Here is a 27,688-nt window from a genome sequence, read left to right on the forward strand (position 1 = left end):
AACAAATGAAGGAGTCAAGTATTTAGTCAAGGTTAAAAAATCACGAGCGCGAAGCGCGAGTGATTTTTCCTGAAAAACTTGACGACTTTATTTGTTTGCAGGGAACCTTGAGGGAAATGCCAGATAATTTTGAAGCTCGTGTGGTATTCGGGAGATTATTTTTCCGTCCCAAATGTCGGCCAATAATTTCACAATTAAATTGAACCTGTCAGTTTGACGTCAACGACCAGAGAAAATTTTTAAAAAATTATCACTTATAATACCACAAGAGCTTCAAAATTATCGGGTATTTTCCGATAGGTTCGTTGCAAACAAATGAAGGAGTCAAGTTTTTAGTCAAGGTTAAAAAATGACGAGCGCGAAGCGCGAGTGATTTTTCCTGAAAAACTTGACGACTTTATTTGTTTGCAGGGAACCTTGAGGGAAATGCCAGATAATTTTGAAGCTCGTGTGGTATTCGGGAGATTATTTTTCCGTCCCAAATGTCGGCCAATAATTTCACAATTGAATTGAACCTGTCAGTTTGACGTCAACGACCAGAGAAAATTTTCAAAAAATTATCAGTATAATACCATGTAGGTTGTACCACGTGACGTCGAATGGTGCAATTCTATTGGTCGATATTTGGGTCGGAAAAATAATCTACTGTATAAACAATAACTAGGTATTTTTTTATATTTGAAGTAGAAACCTGTGTCTCTTAATTAGGTATTTGATAAATAAAACACCAAAGTATAAAAATATTAAATTTATTTAAAACACAACTGATATGTACTTTATCTACACAAATACTGGCACATAATACATATTTATTTATAACTATTATATTATATTTAATTAATATAAGTACAAACGTGTTATCACAAGCACATCAACATTACATAAACTCGTTGTATATTTATATAAGAACTTAATGTTGCTAAAATAACAAAATAATATATAAAGCATCACTTGATTAGTACCTAATTAATATTTTTTATTGGAATGTTTCAATAAAATCGTATTTTTAAAACCTAATAACTAACATTGTCAAAAATTAGTTTCAATCTAAATAAAATCAGAAAGCTTTTTATTCGAGTTAAGTACTTACATAAAATATGAACCACTTATTATAAAATATTATAAACAAAAATTTTCTAAACATTTTTCGGTAGAGTGAATCGGGCAAGTGGATACCTTACATCAGAATAATTCGAAGCGTATTAAAATACAACATTTTTTTATTTAAAATGTCTTTATTTAATATAAAACATACAATCATACAATGATATTATAAGTAAAAGGTAGATATGTTATTAGCGCTTCGGAAGTAGCACGTCGAATTTACTTCAGTAATCCGTTTTTCACTTACGATAGCGAAATCATGCTAACTTACTTTGTGCTTTAGTGTGCCTTTTTTGAATATCGCTTATTGTGTTGGTATCTACACCCGGTAACACATAATATCATTACAATCATACATTTTCCGTCTCATTACAAAACACAGACTAAAAAACAGGGTCTAAAATATACAAAGACATGTTTATACCAAATTACCACTTTTAAGTCTGGATTTCAATCAGGACAATTTAAGTTTTTACAATAAAACGGAGAAAGTGTCACATAAAACAATGTATTTTTCTTCTTTTACATACAATCTAATTAATTTCACAGTTCGTCCCTAAAACTACTAAGAGCTAGATCATCGTGTTGGAACCAAGCCGCGTAGACTTTAACAGGTTCACGCGGGAGGCGGTGGAAGGATACCGGCCTGTCTCGAGCTAGCACTTCGCGCGGGTAGTCTTGTGGTCGGGCCTGTAGGAGATTTTTTTTAAATTAAGTTGGGGATGTTATCGTCCCTGCTTATTTAGGTTCTGTTATGGCATTTAGGATGTTATGGTGGAGAGAAGTTTCAAAATTGGGTGTGATTAGTTTTTGATGTTTATTGACTTGTAAGTGTGTGAAGCTAGTTTTTTTGTTATTTGTTAGTTGTGTGTCGCCGCGTGTACAGTGTACACACTGTATACAGGAGCGGTGTGTATAGTGCCGCACCTGGTGGAACAGCGGCGAGTGCGTGACGGGCACGCGCACGCGCAGCGCGCACGCGCCCAGCGACATGTCGTCCGGCGCGTGTGTCGCCGCGCAGTAGTGTACACACTGTATACAGGAGCGGTGTGTATAGTGCCGCACCTGGTGGAACAGCGGCGAGTGCGTGACGGGCACGCGCACGCGCAGCGCGCACGCGCCCAGCGACATGTCGTCCGGCGCGTGTGTCGCCGCGCAGTAGTGTACACACTGTATACAGGAGCGGTGTGTATAGTGCCGCACCTGGTGGAACAGCGGCGAGTGCGTGACGGGCACGCGCACGCGCAGCGCGCACGCGCCCAGCGACATGTCGTCCGGCGCGTGTGTCGCCGCGCAGTAGTGTACACACTGTATACAGGAGCGGTGTGTATAGTGCCGCACCTGGTGGAACAGCGGCGAGTGCGTGACGGGCACGCGCACGCGCAGCGCGCACGCGCCCAGCGACATGTCGTCCGGCGCGTGTGTCGCCGCGCAGTAGTGTACACACTGTATACAGGAGCGGTGTGTATAGTGCCGCACCTGGTGGAACAGCGGCGAGTGCGTGACGGGCACGCGCACGCGCAGCGCGCACGCGCCCAGCGACATGTCGTCCGGCGCGTGTGTCGCCGCGCAGCTGCAGCGCGCCAGCAGCCGCGCCGCGCCCACGCTCAGCGCGGTGCCGCCGCCGCCGGTTATGTAGTCGTAGCCTATGAAAAAAAAAGACGGGTTGCACTGGGGGAGTGCCGGCAGAAGTGAAAACTTGATTATTAACGTTGAGCATGTTTGATATTTTGGAATGGTATCCGTCTTACGCTTCTTCGATCAGGTCACGTGTCCTGACGCGAGTTTAAGATTTTATACCCATTACAGAAAAAGTGCTCAACGCGTTTTCACTTCAATAAATATTTTTACAGCTAATCTCAGGGCTGGCGCAGATATAGCGAAGCGCATGCCCGCGAATACCAGCGCCAGCGAGCGCCGAGCACGGACACTCGAGTCTTCGTTCGCTTACTTGACGCACTCATCGTGATTCGTTTTTCAATTTTTCGAGAGATACACGTGTACAATCGCGAATAAAATGATGGATTGGGACATGTTATTGATTAGATTACTTTTAATAATTTTAATTTTTTTGAATATTATTTTAATGAGGACTATGTCAATAATAGTTTGACGATGAAAAATACGCTGCGCTGTGCCTCGCTATATCTGCACCGGCCCTAAATTAACGCATAGTGCGTCGAAGCGACATAACACGTTTCCCGCTCACGCCACCCGCTTCAAAAAGAGATGGTAGAAGCACAGTATTACAATATTATTTCCTACAGTAAGGAAACGTCTTTGATGTCGCGCGATGCCGCCGCCAGCGTAGATACTTATTGGCCGATTAAGAAGAGCTGGAACGTCAACACATTTAAACATTGTAAATGTGTAGTGTCTGTGAAGACGCGTGCGGCGTGACGTCATAGTGCTTACGCATCATGAAAAGTCTGTCTGTCTCACTCGCGCGCAGACTAGCTTATGAGGGTGAAGGGGACAATTATTGTTTTTATGTTGCAATTGTTTATAAATAAAGGGTGATGTAATTTAAACAAAGACGTTAGGTATATCTACTACTAACTATATTCGACGAGATACTTCGCGGCACGCGGATAAGAATATTTTTTTACTTTACCTAGGTTAATTAATTATGTAATCATTTTAATAAGTTTTGTAAACAAAATGTAAACGCCGTAAGTTAAAATTTTCATACATAGCAGAACAATACAGCTTTTATTGTAATGTAACCTTATCTCTTACGTGCTAGGGTTTCGTTTGTATTGTTTCTTGTGAGTGAGCGCACGTGTTATTTGTATTGTTTTTATCGTTATTTTGAATATGACATGAAATTTAATTATAATTTGATAATTGAATGATTATCAATACTATATTGTAATTGATTATGAGAATAAATAATTAAGTTCATCGATTGAGTTACTTTTAAATTGTAATTTTACATATAAATTATTATGAGAGCTTTCATAATTATATTTATCTACAACGCACTCATTTTACAATTCAAGTCTACAATTGAATTTAAATCAACGTTCAGCCTAGTCATTAAACTGAAAGTCGTCATTTAATGAACGCGCTAGTCACTCAATCAAATAACAAATTCAACCAGATGACGGCGATATGAATATTGAGAAAAACATCACTATTATTATTGAGATAAACATCACTAATTCAATGTCAATTTCAATGCGGATGTAAACTCCAGATAATACATATTTTATTTGATAGTATTTGCCGGTTTATTCCAGCAACATAAATAATAATTCCATTGTTGAACAGAGTAAGAACGTGAAAAATTATATTTATAATTTGAATGTATTTAAGGTAGATTTTAAACCGTACATTTATAATATTAATGAGTGAGTGCATACCTTAAATGAAAAACAGTCCTGAAAAAGTTTATTCAAAAGAAAATTTCGATTTCATGTAAATAAAATAATTAAATTACCTTTACTAGCCGTCTCAGTTTTTCCATAGCCGTATCCATATCTCTCGCCCAGTATGGTGACGTCACCACCCCCGCGGTAACAGCTCAGCACTTCGCATAGTCTTCGCACACTAATGAAAAAGGAAATAAATATTATTAGATATAATATTCTGATTAGAAAGAAGCTGTTTTAGAGTCAAAAAGTAAAAGTGACTTTTTTTTTCTTTTTTTTTTCAAATCTTTATTTAATGAGCTTAATCACAAAATGATTATGTCGCTCAGGTACACACATACACATACGTACACAGGTATATAAATTCAGTAATTTAATAATTATATATCTAACTAAAAATAATTTAATGAGACTGATCCGAGGCGCAACCCATATTATATAGTCTGATAATACGTTTTATTTCTTCCGAATGGGGGTTAGACAAAATAATGTTGATGTCCGCAAACGTTTTCAATATGTCGCTACAATTCGATAGACGGTAGGCTGCATTACGGGAACATTCCATCAATACATGCGTTATGTCCTCTGGAACACCGCATTGTTCACAATTCGGTGACAAAACCTTTTTCATCAGAAACGCAAACTTATTTGATGGGACATGCCCGGTACGCAGCCTCATAATCAAAACTATGTCCTTTCTACAAAGGCTGTGATGCTCAAACCATGGAATCCTCAGCGGCTGTGGCTGGACGGTTTTATACCATATGCCTTTTTCTTTTGAACGCGCATCAAAATATTCCTTCCATAGGTTATAGCAGTAGTTTTTAATTAAACAAATGCAATTCGAGTAATAAGGTAACATATAATAGTCCACTCCATCTGAAATAGCCTGTTTAGCCAACATATCTACTCGCTCGTTATGTTCCAGTCCACAATGTGATGGAATCCACTGTAGTTTAATTGTTTTGGAATTACCAGTTAAATTTAAAATATGACTTAAAATCGTGTAAGCTATAGGGGTACCTGGTAGGCCCGAAGTACAGCGGATTAAATGCTGCAACGCGCTTTTGGAGTCACTAAATATCACAATATTATTTTGGACTAACGAAGTTGCGTAGAACAGAGCCTCACAAATTGATATTAGTTCTGCTTCCATTATACAACAGTAATTGTTATTAATTTTTAGTTTTAAATTTATATCGCATTGGATGTCGTAGAATGCAGAGCCGACCCCCTCCCCATCCTTGGAGCCGTCAGTGAATATTTTATAATAATTAAAATAATGCTTATTAATTAAATCCATACATGCTAAGTTTAAATCTAATGAGCTATAATTTCGTTTGGGACTAATTATACTAGGAATACTAACATAAACTATATTATCTAAATTGATATTAGTGACCCAGGTATCCATTGAAAACATCTCCAATTGCCGAGTATTATAAATATTAATGTTAGATAATTTTTCATACAGAATCACAAGTAATGGCTTCTTTTTATTACGCCAATAATTGTTATCTTTTAGTGTATATAATTCTTCTAATATATGAATAGTTACATTATTTGATCGAGCTTTGGCTTTTAGTAAAAATTTACCACCTAAATACGCCCTCCGTACATGCAATGGAGAGAGGCTAAGTTCACTCTCCATGGCATGTATTGGAGTAGTTCTTATAAAACCACCTATTACCCTCATTGCTTGATTTTGTATTTTATCTAATTTACTTGTATACTTCTGGTAGCTATTATCATATAAAAAACATCCATAGTCTAGTCTACTCCTTATTATAGCAATGTACAATCTTCTAAGCTGTCTGGGATGAACACCCCATGATGCCCCAGCCAGAATTTTGATAATATTTAAGTATCTAGATATTTTATAGACCAAGTTTTGAATATGTATATTCCACTTTAAAGACTGATCTAACCACATTCCCAAGTATTTAACAGCATTAACTACTTCGATTGTAGTATTATTTATATTAAGAGACATTTGTTGTCTATTGACACCTCTTTTGAAAATACAAAGCTTGGTTTTAGTTGGAGAAATATCTAAACCTAACTCACCTAGTATATTGTTTATTTTGTTTAAAGCTATTTGCAATTCCCTAGATACATACTCAACATTTTTTCCCGAAATATACAAAACATAGTCATCAGCATACTGAGAAATCATAACATTAGAAATCTGTTTGCTAACCTGGAGAGTTGCAATATTAAATAATAGAGGGGACAATGGGTCTCCCTGAGCCAAACCTCGTCCTGTACTTCGGGATAATGTAGTATTGCCGATCTTTATATTAATATTTCTCTCCTTCAAAAAAGTCCATAAATATTTACAAAGTTTAGAGCCAGCACCGAGCTGATCCAAAATTAAAAGAAGTGCTTTAATGTCAACGTTGTTATAAGCATTTTGAATGTCAATAAAACATCCACCTGTTAATAAATTTTTGGAAAATCCTAGCTGAATTCTACTCACTAGATTAGTGAGATTGTCAAGACAAGATTTAGTTTTTCGAAAGCCCGTTGTCTCCTCATGAAATAGATTTTTACCTTCAACTAACCATTCTAACCTATTCCTCAACATAGAATGTAAAATCTTACTAAAGCAGGACATAAGAGAAATTGGTCTTAGCGCTGAAACTGAAGAGGGATCGCGACCGACTTTAGGAATGGGAATAACATAAATTTCTCGCCATTGATAAGGAACGAAACTGAGTGTGAAAAATAAATTATATAACTCTAGTAAGATTATTAATGCATTTTCTGGTAGGTGTTTAATCATTGAATGTGATATCTGATCGTCTCCGGGTGCAGTATCTTTATTTTTAATGCATCTTTTAAGTTCATTAAGTGAAAAGGATGATTCTATCTTTATATTCTTCGAGGAAAAAATTGGATTCTTTGAACATACAAAATCTGGTGACAAGTTATGCAGAAGATCATTGGCTAACCCTTCGTCTACATGAGACTTGGACATTTTATGGCCTTTCAACCACCTCATCTTACGCCATAGCTCATTTACAGAAGTAGTTTCGTCAAGTGAGGAACAAAACTTGGAAAATGCTTCATTTCTGGCCTGTCTAATTAATCTTTGGGCAATACTAATACGTTCCTTTAATTTATTCAAATTAGCAGGAATTGGATTTTTTCTAAATAAAGTAAGAGCCAGACGTCTTTCTGCAACTACCTTTGAGAGATTAGGACTCCAATAAGGCTTAGGAATAAAACGTTTTGTGGGGTCATGACTAATTTTATAAAAAGGAATATGAGCATCAGCGGCTCCATCAATAATGCTAAGAAATAGGTCATAACTTTTTTGCGGTTCATCTTCAATTATATGGAAATTTGAAATGTTATGTTCAATATATTTACGGTATTCTATCCAGTCTGCTTTTTTATAATTTCTTTTTTTAATATAACTCGGCGATGTATTCGTGTATGAAATATTAATTTTGACTATCAAGTGATCGCTACCTAGTGATTCATTCGTCACATTCCAATCTAAATGCATTATTATATCTGACGATACAATTGAAATATCCGGTGAAGATTCCTGTAACCTTCCGTTAACATATTTTATTCGCGTAGGTCGTCCATCATTAAGCGACACAAAATTACTTTCTATCAAAGAGTCAAAAATATTGTTACCCCTCGGATCTGTCTTACATGACCAACTTACATGGTGACCATTAAAATCACCCAGTATAATAGTTTTTTGACTACAAATAGAAAACAATTCATCCCAATCATGTTGAGAAGTTCGTATTGACGGAGAGCAATAAACGGAGATTATGTACTCGATATATTTACAATTGAAAATTTTGATAGCTACTACTTCAATGTTTGAGTTAGACAGTTGTACTGGCAGTAATTGGGCTCTGATAGAATTGTGAGTTATAATGGCTACACCTCCATACGAATCTTCTCGATCATGACGGAATATATTAAAACCACTTATCTTAAACATAATATCGTTATTCAGCCACGTTTCACACACAGCTGCTATGTGAATTTTTTCCGTACTTAATAACAGGTCAAGTTCTGTACGCTTAGCTCTTATACTTTGTGCATTCCATTGAATAATATTTATTTTGTTTATACCCATAATGAGCTAAACATATTTTTAAAAGGCAAACTACGTATATACTGTCCTACTACAGATGTCAACCACTCAATACATATTGTCACTCCTTGGATAATTTTGTTTTTCAAATCTACTTCCGAGTTAGTTACTAACGCATATAATTTTGTCAGTAATTGTCTATAATTTAACGTAGATCTGATTCTCTCTCTTCTCTCTTTTTTTTCCTTTCTGGATTGCTCTTCGTTTTCCGATTCACCGTCTTCATCATTATTTATTGCTTCTGAGTCTGAAGACACATCCCAATTAAATACTTCATCCTGGCTTAGTTTCTTTCTCTTACTCTTCTCTTTTTTACGAGTCTGTTCCACGGGTTGAGGTACGTTCCGTTGATGTTGATTGACACTGGATCGTTTGGGAGTGCGTGCCACGCTTGCGTAAGTAGTTGAGTTAGTATCCTGAGATTGTGTGGCCTCAGATATGGACGCAGCTATCTGATTGGGTAATGCCGATATTGGGGGCATCAATTGTTCATCATTTAGTGGAGCAGGTTCAGGAGGAACATATACTTGCAACGCCTTTCTGTAAGAACAGTTGAACTCGGCCATTATAGCCCTCAGTCGTTTCTCCTTCAAGAACACCCCGCACGATCTGTCCATAGATATATGGTTCCTCGTACAGTTGACACACCTAAATGCAGTAGTTTCACAGTTCCCATGGTTCTTACCGCACTTGGGACACACTATTTTCTTATTTGGACAGGCACGTAGAACGTGCCCAAATCTCCAGCACTTAGAACATTGAGTAACTGGAAATACGTATGGATCCACATTTATTTTCATCCCATAGATGTATACATATGCTGGTAATGATGAACCCTTAAATCCCAAGCGGACCGATTCACTCTCTTCCCATCCATTACCAGTATTATTTCTTCGTTTTAATCGTTTGACTGAAATAATATCACTGCTGCTCGAGATAATGTCTAATATATCCTTCTCGCTCAAATCGGCTTCAACATTCTTAATTACACCATAAGATACTACAACCTCTAGCGGCTTTTGAAACCTCCAGTCAAGCTCCTGCAGAGACTTACAATTGATTAGTTCTTCCGCACTTTCAGACTTTTCAAATTGAATAAATATTTTATAAGGGTTAATATACTTAATGCGGCTCACACTACTGATGTTGTTCTCTTCTAACAATTTAGCAAATGAAAACTGCTTAGGCAGCTTTTCGGTACTATTTATGTACAGATCAACTTTTTGGGCTAACCTCTTTCCATTTCTACCTACGGTAACCCACATCTCCTCTTCATCAACTTCCCGAGCTCTTTTATTTGGCCGTGAACTAGCCTCTTCCACTTCATTTGAATTGTCCATATCGTTTTGCTGAATCATATTTTCTAATAAACAATTCTCGGAATTCTCCACATTTTGTTGAATTAAAATGTTAGTATGGTCTATATTCTCGACAATTATGTCTTCCTCCATAGTAAATAAGGTGCATTATCGAATGCATCCATTTGATAACGCACGAACCGTTCGAGCGGAACGAAACGTCTTATTCACCAGTTAAACAGTAAATACACTCGACAAACACGTTTGTTGCGAACCGTGGCTCTCAGCGAACTGTAAAAGTGACTTGTATTTGTGTTTGCGTGTGCGTGTGCGTGTGTGTTTGTGTACGTGTATGCGTGCACGTACGTTAACTCCATAACTTTTACATTTTTATAAAATTCGGTAAAAAATAATTATCTTACTGAGATATTATTATGTGCCATGGAATGGAAGGAGGCTTAATAGGAAGTTAAGAACAGATGGTTTGCAAAAAATAGTTTTATTAGGTAAATAAAATAATGGCACAAGTAAGAAGGCATAGTTTATATATTTTTTAAAACCCACCCCAAAATAGTATCATCATCAGCTAGGAATATCCACTTGATCTGCGGCATCTTCTCAACTCTACGCAGCACTTCTTTCAAAATGGCGATCGTTTTGGCACAGTGACCCGTTTTGGTATTTGGTATTCCGAGATTCGTAGATGGTAATGTTGGATCTGTTGAAATAATAATAAATTAAATTCATACTTATAGGGTTCTGTCATAAATGTAAAATAATTTGGAAAATCCAAAAGTGCACGCCTCATAATTTTTTTTTAATAAATATTAATTAATTATTATTTTTGTTTATTTAATAACAATTAAACCACATCGAATCAGACCCTGAAAAATGAAAGGGTTCTATTCCTGAGCATACTCAAGCGTAAGAGAAAAAAAAAGACTCGATTAGTAAAGTATTTCGGTCGCTATCGTGTTAACAAGAAAAAGGATCCGCACATACAGACACACGGACGTCCAAGACAGAACTTTTTTAAACTGTTTTTTAACTAGTTTAAATAACAAAAATGACATCAAAAATATCATGAACGTTAAAAATAGTGTTTTTTCTTAATATGTGTGTGTATGTATTATCTTACAAGTGCAATGTATGATACATAAAGACATTTTAAGTTTGAAAAATCAGATGTTTTGCGCGAAGTGACAGTAGTACCCACCTCAACGCTTCGCTTATGAGGCGTGCAATAACAAATAGTGAATCTATTTACGCCAAAATAAAGACCGAAGCAAAACTGCCTACGCATATTTTAGGCAAAGTTTTGTAATGGGCGATTCATAATTTTTTTATATCATTTCATTATCTTTTTTTTTATTACTTCATACTTTATATCTCAACATTTCATTAAGAACCCACCTTCCAGATCGCTAAAAAAGTGCAGATTAGTGACATGCTTGCCCCAGGTCTTCTTAACGACCCTCGCTCGTGATTCATGAAAGCCGCTCCAAGTCTTCACCGCGAAGTATACCGCGCTCTCAGATATCGCACTGCCCTGCCGATGGTTTGGGGGTTATTTCCACAAGTTTGGAAGTGAAAATTCTTTAGGTACCTACGTTGAGAGTAAAATTTCAAGGTTGCGTCATAGAGTAAAGCGACGATTTTGATATCTTTGAATCTTATCAAAGAATCCAAAAACAAATGCCGTGCACACGCTTTTTTTTGTGAGTTTTTGGGAGGGTTTCCATGAGAAATGTCGGGAAACTTAACGTTGTAACGACTGGGCATTGTTTTAATAGAAAAATTCTACAGAAGTAAAACCATACTCACACAAGTTTCAAACTGTCTCGGATACGTAGCACAATTATCCATGGAGACGACACAGAAACTAAGGTCTGGAGTCAGTAGAGGACCATGCTGGTCTTTGGACCCGTACACAAGCCGAGCTAATTCAAATGCCGGGTCTATCGAGAAATCTGCTTCTAGTTGCCTTTCGCCACTTTCGATTTTGTTTACGAGACTGGAAAGAGACTAACGGTCTTACCTTGGGTCTTACTCATAAAATGTTACCCATTCGCTATGCAATGGATTAGTTATTGCAATAACCTGTCTTGTTCTTATGATTGACGATTCATGTGAGCAAGAGCAGGCCACAGCTATGGTAGAAAATGGTTGAAATGTATCCATTGTTTAACTTTTTATTAGTAAGGCCGTATGAGTTAACGCTGCCTCTACTTAAATATAGAAAGGGGAGTCGAATTTAGAAAAGCATGTCTTAAACAATACGATATGCGAATAGTTGCTGTGTGTATACTTATGAAAGAAGCAAATACTACTTAAAGCGTCATTTTTAAAGACTACAATAATTTAATTTCAATGCATTCATTATAATACAAATCAATTATCGATTTTTTTTCAGAATTAAGAAGTTTCGAATCAAACCTTTCAATTAATTCCGTCCTCATTGCAAATCCACTAGCAAAGTTCGGATACACGAATCCACCATCTTCTTCTAGCTCTTCGAAAACAGTGAAGTGATGAATTATAGTTGGTTCATCATCACTTAGAGGATAACCTATCCACATTGTGTCCTGTCACAAATAATTAAGATTTTATACGATCGAATAGGTACTTAAAAAGATGATATTCATATTACCATTTAGAAACGTCCAAATACCAAACGTCGAAATATGGCAAATTTTTCTATCTCACTTTGACGTCTAATCCTGAGTGCGTTAGTGTGCCGTTTTTGAAGATCGAATGTTGTGTTAGTAACCTATCTCTCTAACTCCTACCTTCTGTTTATCCGCTACACCCAACGCATCAACCAGCTTCCCACATCTTACAGCGGTATGCGGCTCCACGAACACAACCCATCGTACGTCACTCCCCTTATATTTAGTGACTAGTGGTCGGAGCAGAGGTATAATCGTCCACGCTCCGGGTACTGCGAAGTCTTCGTGCGTTATGTGCACTTTTGCTTCCCGCTACACAATAATGGAGCTAATTGGAAAAGTAGGCCAAGAAATTTTGGACAGAACATTTTACATAAGCAAAGGAAGTGTTTGGGTAGTGTCTTCGTGCGTTAAGTGCACTTTTGCATCCCGCTAGATAATAATTAAAATAATACGAAACTTTGTGGCAGATTTTTTTATAGTTTTATGTAAGAGAAGAGAGCGTTATGGCTAATATAAATGTATGAGATACCGTTAATTAGTTCAAAGCTTTGGCAAAAATATGTTCCGACAATAAAGTTACAAACTAACAAACTTTCTAATAATAATAAAATATGATTTATAGTGTATTTTCACATATTATCTCTAACATGGTAGTAGTTCATTTGCCGTAAATAACAGTAAGCTCAACTTACCCCTTCTAACTCATATATTTGGTTCTCAATATCCATTTTGAGCCGACTTGCGACGCTCGCATGATAAGGCTCCGATTGACTTATTATTGTGAACACAATATTTGTAGAGTCTGCAAATAAACTTTTCGTTAAAATAATATTTCCCAAATGTATGGTAAAATTACGTTAAGGGTGCTATAACAGTTTTTTAACAAAAACCGCTATTTTACGGTACAATTTTAACTCAAAGCACTTACACGTGAGAACAAAGTAATATCTTAATTTAAAGATAATATATTCAGTTCTACGATGATCTTATAAAAATTGTACGACGTCATACAAAATTGTCACTGAAATACGATTTTCCCAGCACAATGATCGCATAAAATGCAAAAAAATGGGGTCTAAACCGGTACACTTTTAAGAAAATTAAAAGCCTAATCTATCTTCTTACCTATAAATTATTGAGGGATATATAGTCCTTTATAGATTGTGATAATTTTTTTGTATCTAAATCAAAATTTTATTTCAATTATAAGCTAAATTAAAAATACTTGTCGATTTCTTCATACATTTTGCTCTCGCGGGTCGTCAGACCGCGCTCAGAAGCGCTCTTGGAAGGACGGGTGTATCGCTCCTCGTCCCAAAAATAAAAACGAATTAGAAAAAGATTATTGTGCGTATACTGTCGTTTTCGTGATTTGAAATATTTGATACTTTATAAGAGTAAACTGTATAAGTTTCATATTCCAGTTATTTGTAATTTAAAATTATGTTTTAAAAATTATGTTGACTGAGATCCTCTTTTTTTATGGGTTGTTGAACGGATTGGTGGGGTAAAGCAATTTGACAAAACTTAAATCCAAAATGGCGCCGACGAAAATTTGCCATCTTTTCGTCATGGGTGTCATTTTCATGGTTTTTGGGGTAGCTATTAACTAATATGAGGTCAAAACTAAAATCCAAGATGGCGCCGACGAAAATTTTACATCTTTTCGTCATGGGTGTCATTTTCATGGTTTTCGGGGTAGCCATTAACCAATATGAGGTCAAAAATAAAATCCAAGATGGCGCCGACGAAAATTTTACATCTTTCCGTGATGGGTGTCATTTTCATGATTTTTGGGGTGGATATTACGCAATATGAGGTCAGAACTAAAATCCAAGATGGCGCCGGTGAAAATTTGACATCTTTTCGTCATGGGTGTCATTTTCATGGTTTTTGGGGTAGCTATTAACCAATATGAGGTCAAAAATAAAATCCAAGATGGCGTCGACGAAAATTTTACATCTTTTCGTCATGGGTGTCATTTTCATGGTTTTTGGGGTAGCTATTAACCAATATGAGGTCAAAAATAAAATCCAAGATGGCGCCGACGAAAATCTGTTATTTTATTTTAGTTTACTTCTTTATTATTAAGAAAATTACACCTATGACGAAAAGATGTCAAATTTTCGTCGGCGCCATCTTGGATTTTGGTTTTAACCTCATATTCGTTAATAGCTACCCCAAAAACCATGAAAATGACACCCATCACGAAAAAAGTCAAATTTTCGTCGGCGCCATCTTGGATTTTGGTTTTAACCTCATATTCGTTAATAGCTACCCCAAAAACCATGAAAATGACACCCATCACGAAAAAAGTCAAATTTTCGTCGGCGCCATCTTGGATTTTAGTTTTGACCTCATATTTGTTAAGAGCTACTCCAAAACCTTGAAAATGACACCCATGACGAAAAGATGTAAAATTTTCGTCGGCGCCATCTTGGATTTTAGTTTTGACCTCATATTGGTTAATAGCTACCCCAAAAACTACCCACACTTGCAAATGTGTTTGCTACGTAGGAAAAGTTCAGATTTAAGAGTATCCTAGGTAATGTGTTATGTGACGAATACCTATAATTTATTTCATTCCGACTATTTTTCGGAATAACATACATTTACTAAGAATTGTATACAATGCCGGATTTAATACAGTGCCGGTAACATCATATGTATGATAATAATTCTACATTTCTTAAAAAGCTTTGATATTGTATACAATTCATAGATTGTTATTCAATGAAATAATGATGTAAAATAGTCACACTTTTTTAAGTTGTTTGAATATACTAACATACTTATTAGGATCGTACCTACTAATAAAAGTAACAAAATGAATTATTAAAGTTCCTAGTAATCTTCTGGAATCAATTTCAATAAAAATACATAATATCAAAAATTAAAAATAATATCAAGTATGAAGATGGTCTATAAAATGGAATGCGCTATGTTTACGTGAGCGTGATATTGCCGCGAACAAAGTTACGTCGTTAGATACCTAAATTTGAGTAACGCAGATTTGTGACAGCGTCCTTAACGGGTGGAGTAGTCATATATGATATTAAATTAAATGTAAAAAGAAAGTTAGTACAAAAGTTACTTAATTGAGTATACTAAATGTGCTTACGGACATGATTAAAAAATCATTATCGAACTAATACGTCGCGTAAATAACGCCGCCACCGAAGCGTTTGAACACTTCACGGTACATTTATCATCAATCGATACCACATTGTCATACCTATGCCATTAAAGCACTACACAGCCTGCGGTAACGACATCATCAAATTATGACAAATAGCTATGCAGAGCCGGAGGGAACATCAATCAATTGAGGCATCATGTATGGATTGTGTCGAACTGAAGATTAATCAGATATCTGATATGATAACAGGGTAGGCTTGGATGGCATTTCCGTATAATCATGTTGGCACATAACTCATATTTATTTAGTAGTGTATCAACGGCTCAATGCTCCAAGACGGCAAATTGTAGAATTGTGTTTAATTCGCCATTAGTTGCAATGGTACTTGATACCTGTTAAGACACATGCATGTATGGAATTATACTGGCCAATTCTACTTGTGCTTTGTTCCAGTTAGGAGAAATTTCCTATCAAAAGCAGGTCCATTGTAATATTAAATTTTAGGGATACATGCCTTCTCCGCTTAAGTGAGCCCAAAACAATTCCATTATCAAAAGATTCTAGATTTTATAGATCCTTATATGCCTTATTTCTCAATCTTGTTTAAATCTGCCAATTAATCAATTAAATGGAATCAATACACACAAATAACCAACATTCATAAATGTATCCAATACTGAGTCTGTTCAATAACTGAAAATTCTCTTATCAGTTCAGTTCTACAAAACTTTATGGTCTAAAATCCAACAAATGTAGAGATGACAAACATCAGAAAGGTCGATGAATAATTCAGAAGATAATAACCTCAGAAGCTGGATGCAGTCTGAAACTTTCGAGAATTTTATCGTATGTAAAGTTGAGGATGCGTGCCAGCTATTGGCGTCAATAATATTAGAATTTCTCCTAAAATAAACGCTATGAATAAAATATAGTATGTAAATTACTTAAAAGCGTCGGTTGAATAGAACAGCTACGAATAACGAATGGCAAAAAATCTATGTTGATTATTATCAAAACGAGTTGAAAAGTTATTAGAATGCCGCTGGAAAAAATACTACATATTTTTGGAAAGCAACTATTTCAAATACGGCTGACAACGCTTATATATTAGCAAAATTACTCATCCCCTATTTCGCTACGATTGTTGTTTCCGTAATAAAAGTAGTCTGTCTTTTTCCAAGTTCATACCTATACATTTTATTATCTTATACATATGTATAAAAAAGGGACAGACCTATCCCATTAATAAAAGACTTATCATTCTATTATAGATTATCATAAGATGCAGTATGCAAAACAAAACCGCGCTTTATCTGCGCTCCTCCAACGCAATTAGCCATCGAGCATATCTAATAGAGCAGTATCCAAACTGACTTAAGTGCCATAAAGTACAGCCAACGAGGTTTTAATGTGTCGCATCTCAGGTGATCGTCTACATTATTCATGGCGGCAACTTGGCCCGCTCGCGGATTTATCCAACATTCCCTTCTGAAGATAGGGTCATGGATAAGGGATTTAAAGGTGAGATTCTTCCACTTGGTCGAGCGCGAATCGCGCTCATGATTTATGTAGTCAAAGTAGGATGGGAATTTTAAAACTTTCCTAAAGAGAATATGCTTAAATTTCGTACGATCGTTCAATAAGCTTATCATTGGAAACTTGAACAGTAGTTGAATCAAAAGGACATATTTTAAGAGACTACTAATATATATTCAGTGGCATAAAAATACAAAAGCTATTCCTTTAAGTATTTTTCGATACTTCATCATACTTTCAGATTTGAACCTGAAAGCTCACTTAAAATTTCAGCTTATGTTATGATAACTCCGGACTACCGCCTAACTTAGTCAACTTCATAATTCGTGAACTATCCTTTATAGTTGCCCAACCACAAGATTGAAACTATTAAGAGCATTTAAAAGCAAAATTTCGAAAAATATAATTAAACTTATCCAATTCACAACTTAGAGAAATCTTATTTTCTCAAAATATATCATTTATACCTCCATTGCCGTCGAGTTTTCTGCGACGTATCCCGATAAGGTGCAAATAGCATCAGGCATGATAAATAATTCGCAACCATTGCTACGAACGGACGGATTCCATTCAAATCTATTGGGATTATCCCTAATTCAGATCCGAGATCCTATATTGACACTGTAATATCACCACATTTACGATTCTGCAAATCCAAGTAGCGATAAGTGGTTCATATTATATTTTAGGATTAGCATGTCTAAAAATTTCGCTCAGAGTTGTGAATTTTTATAACTTTTATTAAATTTTACGCTTTATCCTTTCTATTTTTAATAGAAATGAATATCGTTATTGTCTTGATTAGACAATTGAATAAGAATAGGTAGAGTATAAAAATATATAAAAAAAATCTTGTGTAAGAAATTTCATGTGTTCTGTATTTTCAATCCTCAAAAACATTACATTTCAGTTATGCAATTAGGAAAAGCGTTCTCCAAAAATCCTCCCAAGTGGGTAGTTGTTTAAAAAAGAGAATTCTATCTGAATCGTTAGCTAACGACGGCATTTTTGCGGCGTTGCCTAGTAAAGGGAGAGATAGAAATAAAACCCCTAAAAGCGGCGGCACCTCGACGAGTGGCCATCAATAATTCGTGCACCAGGCCTCCGGTGGGAACCGACTCGATCACCTTTACCGACTTACGAATTCATTTAGCTATTTCATTGAGTGTTGAGTTTAAATGCAGTCTCAGATTGAGAAATATCGAAGTGGATGGAATGTCCGGATTTTCTTTCTGGCTCACCATGTCTTTTTTCTATTTTTTATTCTTTTGCTGATAAAAATGTGCTCAGTTTCTATATTCCAACTATGAATAAAAAAATCTTCCAGTAGACCTTGCTTGCTTGCATGCAAGGTTGATTTTTAAAATTACATATACCTCGTTCCAGGTACTCAAATAAAATAAGAATGTTATTTGGATTCCTGGTTACTTTGAACTCACACAGGGGCACGGGCTCCTTTGTGGCACTATCGTTATAGTACTTAAGTTTGATACAATCTGGATTAACAATGCTTACGATGAGATAGCGGTTTTATATGAGTCAGCGTGTCATTTAAGATTCTATCTCGAAACTATAAGCATCCTCGACTGGAGGACGCTGCTTAGGTCAATAGTAAATCTTGGAAATTCTGTCTTACGTATCTATATTTTTAATTATAGGTCAATCTAATAATAACATTACATACAATTATACTTTACGAAGTATATCATATAAGATGATCCTATTAATACCTTTTTTTTTTTTAGTGGGGAAACCTGACCCATGCTGACATTTTCAGGTAAAAACACACTTTTAGCGAAACTTCATTATTTATTTAATTCACTGGAGAATAGGGAAGTATGTGAATTTTAGCATCATTTATTATTTTAGAACAAAATAAAATAAAAACACGTCATTTTCAATTTAAGTGTCCAAAAGAAATGTAACAACATTTTCCTTGAGTGAAATTTACATTTTATTCCGTTCTTTCTTACGCGAGAAATTAAAATTCTAGGTCAAGTAGGTATTAGCGTCTAGTGACGAAAATGTTTGTGATCTCGCAAGTAATAAGATCACTAAGAACGTAGAGTTTACTTGAAATAGAAATTCAAATAGTAAAGAGTATTTACTCGCCTTATCAGATTTAACTTTGGACCGATATTTTTACTTCAGAAAGCACTGCAGTGGATTTGCTTTCTTGAATTACTTATCTTTCATATTTGCAGCGTATTTCTTAACAGAGCTGAAATGCTCAAAGGATCGTGAATGCATAATGTTAAATATTTCCTGTTAATTTAAAATGCTTTTAGTAGGTAGTATTTCTATGAAATATATTTACGACATTTTAAATATTTGATTTTACGATACCGCATGATCCTTTTTAGTACTTTGAAACGGTTTGAAGACATTTAAAAACGCCCACGTTAAGTTCTCTCGATTTAAATTTCCGGTATGAGTAAATACAAATCAAATCAGGTGAAATAGAATGTTTGTACATATAAATTACTTCAGAATAAAATATTTTCCAAAACGAATACAGTTTTAAACTTTCGTGCTTTTTCTATCTTTTGTACATATTGATTCAATGTAAAATTACAGTTTTCTGTATGGCTTCCTTTCAACGTTCCGTTCTGCTAATATTTATTAGTCATATTGAGCAGTGCATATTTACATAATAATACTTCAATTTGAGCCAAAACACGTATAGTTCACGAAACCTAATTTTAGAATTGGCTCGACATCATACAGCTAGGTACATTGTAAGAAAATTCATTTAATTACATCGAGTACACTTTTTAGTTTTTAGGTATACCCCAATCATAGAGCAATTAGTTAATCTATACATTTATAGGATAAATTTCCGAATAATAAAAAAAATATTAAAGGAACAATACCATCAAAAAACGCGGTTAAGTACTTACCTAAAAGTTTGCAATAGTCATCATGTAATTATAAACTATGATATGATATGACATAAAAAAATCGAGGAAAAGCCTTATACACGTACACAATCTTAACAATGATTAATAAATGACTAAAAAGTCCTGAAAAACTGAAATATGAAAAATTCGCAATGTTATGCTAGACACGTAGGCAGAGGCTTAAAACTTAGTTACTTCATGCTTCTACCTTCATAATAACTGAGATATAATGTTGTTACCTAACTTGTTTCTTAACAAGCCAAATATTGGAGTTAAATCTGAAGAACTTTATTTGAGATACCTACATAATTAAAAAAAAGACGGGTTGCACTCCGGGAGTGCCGGCAGAAGTGAAAACTTGATTATTAACGTTCAGCATGTTTGATATTTTGGAATGGTATACCATACATCCGTCTTACGCATGGAATATAAGGGTTAAAAAAAATCCGTCTTACGCTGTTTCGATCAGGCCACGTGTCCTGACGCGAGTATAAGATTTTATACCCAACGCCGCTAAAGAAGTTTTCACTTCAAAAAAAAGTAACATTATCGCCTGTAATATTTTAATCATCGTATAAATAACAAAAGACAGTATAAAATAATAGGTCTCGTGTCCAACATAATTTGGCTTTAATTTTTTTCATTTGAACGTTGTTTTGGATAGCTTTTGCATTTCATCGTTGTCTTGAGTTTCAAAAGAAATATGAGAATGCAGTGTTTACTCAAAACTCCGAAACGTTCCAGTTAAAGTAGAACTGTGTCGAGCCCGCACGAAAGCGGCGCTTTTGATGCAACTTCTAGCTAGAAGTATAGTAAGTAAAGTATAGTATAGTTTTCGGCACCCTTAAAGCTTTAAGGGTGCCGAAAACTATCGTAATATCTACCTTCAGCATAATTTTTCAACATTTTGTTAACCACTACATTATGGTCGTTTTTGTAATAACTTTGTATGAAATAATACCTCTTCGTAAAACTAATTAGTACCTTCTTACCGAAAACACGAGAGTAGCTCAACTAAAAGACAATCTGGGCACCAACTTGACTAAGTATACAACGGCTAAATTATGCGGAGACGCTGCACGGAGCTTACAACTTTACCGTAAATTCTTAATAAAAGCTTCCTTAACAATATTGGAGGAAGTAACTTTCCGATAGGTATGGTACAGCAGTGTATGAAATTTCAGCGCGTTTATTACTTACAAGTTTGTTGCTGGTCTGCCATGAATATTGTGTAGTATATTGACTATTAAGAAATCTATGTTTCGGGTTTATTGAAAATAGAATACTTACTATATTTCGTAAGTAAGCAGTTATTTACTAACGACAAAGACAGAAAAATCTAACAAAAACGGAAATATGGGAGACTCTAAAGCCATTAGTAATAAAAATTGTAATAGAGTAACAAATAACCTAACAGATTTTAAATCGGAAGGCTGAATTAACCGCTGTTCTCTCGATATTTATGACTAACTGTAAGCTAGCTATTTACTTTGTATTGACAAAATATTGAATATCCTTGGCTTTATTTTAGTGAGGTAATTTTTTTTTACATTATAAAATATCATATGACTTTTAGTATTTTTACGTACCTATTTGTGTCGTTATTAGTTTTTTTTTTATATGTGAAAGTTACAATACATAAGTAATTCCGTTCTTTTTAAATTAGTATTCTCGCAAATAATGCCCACATATAACGCGAGACAAAAACTTTCGATAGTTTTATAAAGAGTAACAATAAATTAATCAATTTGATATCCATCCCATATCATCCCGTATTTGCTCTCTAATTGAAATAGCAACAAAACTACGCAAAATATACTATCCTACAAACGGCACAAAAATTGCTCTTTGGACTGTATCGTCGGAGTCAATAAATAAGGTCGGTGTGTATTCGCAACACGATAAATTTTATACCAACCGGGTTTACAAACGAATCAATCTGATTGATTGGAAGCAAGGTAAACGCTTACTTTGCCCCTAGTTGCTTTGATAATCAAGAAGGGATTAGTTAATTTGAGTGATGAATTGTCGAATGGTCTGTTATTTCATGGCTTTTATATTTGGTCGGTATATACCTACATAATACATATCTATATGTAGGTAGGTACTAGGTACTAGCTATACTTAGGTAGGTACGTAGGTTTATGTAAAATTGAATTTGTAACAGGGTTTGTAATCAAGCTACTGCGAAACGTTTTGATCGATTTGTTATTTATTTTTTGTGTAGGTAACATTCGGTAGTAACACTGAACACAGTGTAGTAAAGAGAACGTTCTGACAGGACAGTATCTACAGGGTCATGTATTTATTTTGGAAGAGTGGAACTTACTCGTGCATTTTCCTTGTATTATAAAATAAATATATGAATTATATAAATGAATTACATTCAGGAACTTTTAATCATACTTTCCACTTACAAACTTTTTAATCTGATATTAAACTTAAACAACTCTTTTTTTTAATATTTCAGTACAATTTTCACACACGGCACAACTGTCCATCAATCTGATCCCATTCTAAGCTTTCGCTTGTGTTATGGAAACCAGATGGCTGATAAACATAAATACATAATTTTTAAATAAATACTTATACAGATAATTAACACCCAGACACAGAGCAAACATGTATGTTCATCACACAAATATTTGCCCCGGGTGGGAATCGAACCCACGACCTCTGGCTTGGAAGGCAGGGCCACTACCAACCAAGCCAACCGGTCAGTCGACTACATACTTTGTTTCCTAACTACCTTAAAATAATGAAATTAAAAGAAAACACAGGCTAATAATTATAAAATTATTCTATTGTAGTGTCTATTTAATTAGAAACTAGCATACGACAGAATAGGAGACTATTTTTGAATGAAAAGTAAATAATAAAACAGGTAAATAAACGTTTCAGTAGAAACAAAGTTTAATAATACGAGTGGGGAGTGCAATTAGCCTAATGAATACATTTTATGAAGCTCCAAAATTAATATTTGTAACGCCGGGTACGCCCATTTGACGATACTTGTATAGAGAATAGAGAATAAATTAAAACTATTTTTTGTGAAAAAGTATAATTATTTTTTAAACTAGGTACGTTTAGTATTTAGAACTGCGTATAATAACTGTGATAGACAATGTGAAGTGTTTATTTCATGGTTTAATATTAATAATACAGGCTAGCTATTCTAAAAATGCAAATTTATTTTTGACTGTTTTTAATTTTAGTTTTAACAACTTAACGTAACGGCACCGGTTTCCGACTAGCCTCCTCTATCCGACCATTTTGATTTTTATTTGATAAAACGTTTAAAATACGCGCGACATTCGTGAAACTGAAGGCTTTCGATCCAATCACTTATCGTACGTCATCTGTCCAAAATTGGGTTTCAAATTTTAACCGACATTTCGTCAATCCAAGAAAAGCTAGGCGAGGGTGTAGTTTGTATTGGATTGAATGCGAAAAAAACATAAAACGGTGAAAATAAACATTTGGATTTTTACGCTAAATACTCTGGTAAGTTTGTGGTTAATTTACTTTAAACGTTTTATTGGTGTTTTAAATTATTAATTTTAAAATATACATGCCAAGATAGCGTGTTTTTATAGGTTTTTTTGGGCAAATAATTATGGACGGAATGAGGAGCTTGTCAAAATAACAACATTCCGAAATCCGACCGAATCGGTCGGTAAAAGGAATTTCGCACTTTTTAAAAGAAGGTAATTTTCTATTATGCATGTTGTTTTGTGGAGGTTTCGTATTAAGTTATTTATTCTAAACGCTATGCTTACATACAACACCTGTATGCGACCAATGCTAACTTTAATGGATTATTTGTAATATTCGTTTTAACTGACACTCTTTTTTGATTTTTTTTGTTATTCATTTACAAAGACCGGTCTGGTTTAAAAACCCTATATTTTACGTTTATGACACATAATTGCATAACTACGAAATTGTGAGATCTTTATAAGTGTACATATGAAATAGAAATGAACTAAAAATGAATATCAATTTCGGTTTAGAGGCTTTATTACGCAAATGTAGGTTTGGTCGGAATCTAGGTGCGATATATTTCCCTGTTTCCGTCCAACTGGGTTGCTTTTGCTTGCGCTGTGCTTGAGTGAAATTGCATGCGTTTATTTCAGGTCATCATCATGAGTGATAAAAAAGAGGCTGAAGTATAATTCTCATTAGCTGAAATAATACTTTTGGTGAAATGGATTTTAGAATTGGGCAAAGTAGTCAATGGGACATTCTAAATTAGTGTGGATGACCAGTGAACTACTACAGTCTAACATAGAGTTAGTTTTTGTTATTATAATAAATGCTCAAATATTAATTAAAACTAGCGGTCCGCCCCGGCTTCGCCCGTGGTACATATTTAAAATATCTCTCCATAAGAACCATCCTCGTACTTCAAGTAATATAATAAAAAAAGAATTATCGAAATCGGTCCACGCGTGATGCAGTGAAAAGACGAAACGGGTTTTTACGAATTTCCATTGTATTTCTATTGTCATAAAGTTGATTTTAGTAGAAAATATTTGGCTGGTCGGAATCTAGCTACTCAGTGGTCGGAAACACGTGTATTTGTACTCAGTCGGTCGGAAAATGGTGCTTTCAGTTAATTTCCAGTCGTGACAGTTAAAATCCAAATTTAAGTAATAAAAAGCCATTATGAAATACAATTATGTGCATATTTTAAAATATAAGTTCGTAATCTTTCATAATATCATTTTTTCTTATGACCTCTAGAGTATTTAATTTATCTTTTAAAGGATTCATTTAGCCGTATCAATCAGTGGTCGGAATTCGGTGCCATTACTAAGTTATACCTACTTCAAACTTGTAACGTTACTTGCGTCTATATTTATTTGTAATATCCAAAACCTAGTGAGTAGTAAGTTACCTGGTTCAATGTAATTTCTTTGTTTATTAAATTTAAGTTTAATCGTAATCTTATATATAAAAATGAATCGCAAAATGTGTTGGTAAGCGCATAACTCGAGAACGGCTGAACCGATTTCGATAATTCTTTTTTTATTATACCTATTCCTTGAACTACGAGGATGGTTCTTATGTAGAGAAAACGTAAAAATGTACCACGGGCGAAGCCGGGGCGGACCGCTAGTTATAAATAATAATAATCTATTAAAGAATAATAATCTATTTATTAATTAAGTACCTAATCATGAAACATTTTTCTCAATATCTACAATAGCTGTTTTGTCATAACAGATCGCATACGAATACCTACGATACATTCAATAAATAAAACTAAAATAAATAAAATAGAATCAAGTAGACTTACCGAAACTTTTCGCCACGTGAGCCAAGATGAACAGAATTAAAACTGTAACAAATAAATAATTTATCATTTTTATATTTGATAATATTTGAATAACTTTTTAACGTAGAATACGTTTACAATTCGATGTATTTAACTTTTAGCCCATATTGATAATATGTGTATATCAAGAAACAAATATCTTGACTTTCTATTTTAATTTAAGAAAATTTACCTCTCGCGATCATATTGGCGGGAAATTACGCGGCAAGCGCGCGAACCCCTCTATGACTCGACCGATACTGCCGTGCCACAGATAAACACAAAACTCAACTGAAAGGTTAACTCACACAGCCAAAGGTTCGTTTCAGTTGAGGAAATACGAAGATTTCGTGCAAATTTTTAGATGAAACATGAAAGCAGCTCGGAAATTGACTGTTTGAAGAGATCGCAGTTTTGTTTGAAATTACCAATCTATTTCTTGGCACGATTTGCGCTTTTATAAAAGACAAATGTTTTTGCGTATATTTAATTTAGAAAATTTTAAATATTATTAGCTGAATATTGGCGGAAAAAAAACTTATTTGAAAAGCAAAATAAAAATTTATATAAGTAAAGTGATTGTGATTGTGAAGTGGTTTCAGAAAAGCTTGTATCTTAGAAAAGAAGGCAAATAATTTTATGAACCTCTATAATATGCACAATGTCAATCGGTCAGTAAAGTGTAAATTCCACTGACCGATTTCAAAATTCTTTTACTATTGGATTTGTTCAATATGTGTTCACAGAGTTGACCACCAGTTGTATTCATTTGAGACAGATACTAATTATTGTTATCCGCATATTGTTCTATATAATTCATTGATACCTGTCCAAAAGTGTGTGTGTACCTAAGTACTGTTCGGTAAAGAATTTTCCAATTGGAGTCACTATGGACAAACAATTTTAATATAATAACTCTCAATATTCAATGAATGCCATAAAAATCTGTTGCGTGCCAATTTTTATTATATCCTACCCAACTTTCACAAAACACAATATTGTGCGACTATCTGTTAATAAGAGTCTTTATGAAACTTGCTTCTATTAGGGATTATTATATTATTCTAGTCCCGTTCCTGTCTAAATGCCAAACATAACAACCGAAAAAGAATTAATTCAGTACCGAACATGTAATTCTTTGTACTGAAAAAGAATTTCAACATTTTTGGTAAAGTAGTTTTGCTACTAAGCCTATATGGTACAAATATAAAAAAAACACAATAAATCCATGGAAAAAACTATTGAGACCTGGTAAATAAAACTAAATAAACTTATAGAAATGGTAACTTAGCATGATACTAGAAGTTTATATTAATCTTAATCTTTTAGTCAGTTTTGAATATTCTTGCATATATAAATTACGGAAATGGTAATTAAAATGTAATAAAATTTAATTATAAGTAGTTACCTATTTCATGATAAAAATGCCTTGCGTTTGATTAGATATTTCATGAAATGAAACTTTTAAATATTTTTTAATTCGTTGTGTGGTTTTTGTGTTTTAAAAGTTGTTATGCACGGTATTCTGCATTCGAGCGAAATAATACAAATAAGACTTGAGTGAAATTTATTTTTCAAACAAATATTCATACAGATACAGCTCAAAATTATTCTAGAAATGCTAAGGGATGCAGTAAAGCTTTTAAAATGGTTACTTACTACTTCTCTTCATAATGTTATGAATGTGCATTGTACAATAATTCGTTATTAACTAGATAGTAGATGGTTTATTCTTCTCATTGAATCCTTAATCGTACTTAATAAAATAAATATTTAAAAAAAAAACAAAAAGCTCAAAAAGTTTTCGAACTTTTGAAAACACAAGACAGACAACCTTCAATAAGTTTTGACATTTGCACTTTGCAGTTTAACCATAAACAATATTTTTAATTTTTAACATCATAAAACTAAGTTATACTACCACAAATAATTTGACATGTTGTGAAGTCCCGTGTCCCCGTAGTGGGGTAAGGGCTTGGTAAGGGGCAGATGCATTATTCATACATCTGTTTCACTGATCGATTTTAGGGACAAGTAGGTGATCAGCCTTCTGTGTCCTGCCAGACCGAGACATTTTTTTTCTTCGTCTCCACCGGGAATCGAACCCAGGACCTCTCGGTTCTACGCTCACGCGTCAACCACTGTACCAAGGAGGCGGTCAACACGGCGGCGTGACATGTTGTAATGCATTATTTTTGTCTTACTAGAAGCTGCATAAT

General features: G+C 34.6%; 1 protein-coding gene across 2 annotated transcripts; it reads right to left on the bottom strand.

Moving 5' to 3' along the window:
* Positions 1 to 1,358: 1,358 nt before the first annotated feature.
* LOC149486194 (beta-1,3-glucosyltransferase) lies at positions 1,359 to 27,328 on the bottom strand. Of its 2 annotated transcripts, none has more exons than XM_089699549.1 (11): positions 27,129 to 27,328; positions 25,452 to 25,493; positions 13,267 to 13,376; positions 12,692 to 12,883; positions 12,339 to 12,487; positions 11,727 to 11,916; positions 11,316 to 11,451; positions 10,467 to 10,620; positions 4,547 to 4,656; positions 2,032 to 2,750; positions 1,359 to 1,794 (listed from the first exon to the last, which is right to left on the bottom strand). In XM_089699549.1, exons 1-11 carry the CDS (start codon positions 27,157 to 27,159, stop codon positions 1,648 to 1,650), a joined length of 1,980 nt encoding a protein of 659 aa, XP_089555675.1. In that variant the 5' UTR covers positions 27,160 to 27,328; the 3' UTR covers positions 1,359 to 1,647. The 2 variants fall into 2 exon arrangements, with proteins under 2 accessions (XP_089555675.1, XP_089555676.1); XM_089699550.1 differs by lacking the exon at positions 27,129 to 27,328 and adding an exon at positions 25,663 to 26,148.
* Positions 27,329 to 27,688: the final 360 nt, after the last annotated feature.

This window comes from Colias philodice, chromosome 9 (assembly GCF_061535455.1).
Source record: "Colias philodice isolate Cphi_HAF_F1 chromosome 9, ilColPhil1 Martin Lab GWU primary, whole genome shotgun sequence".
NCBI classification, from domain to species: domain Eukaryota; kingdom Metazoa; phylum Arthropoda; class Insecta; order Lepidoptera; family Pieridae; genus Colias; species Colias philodice.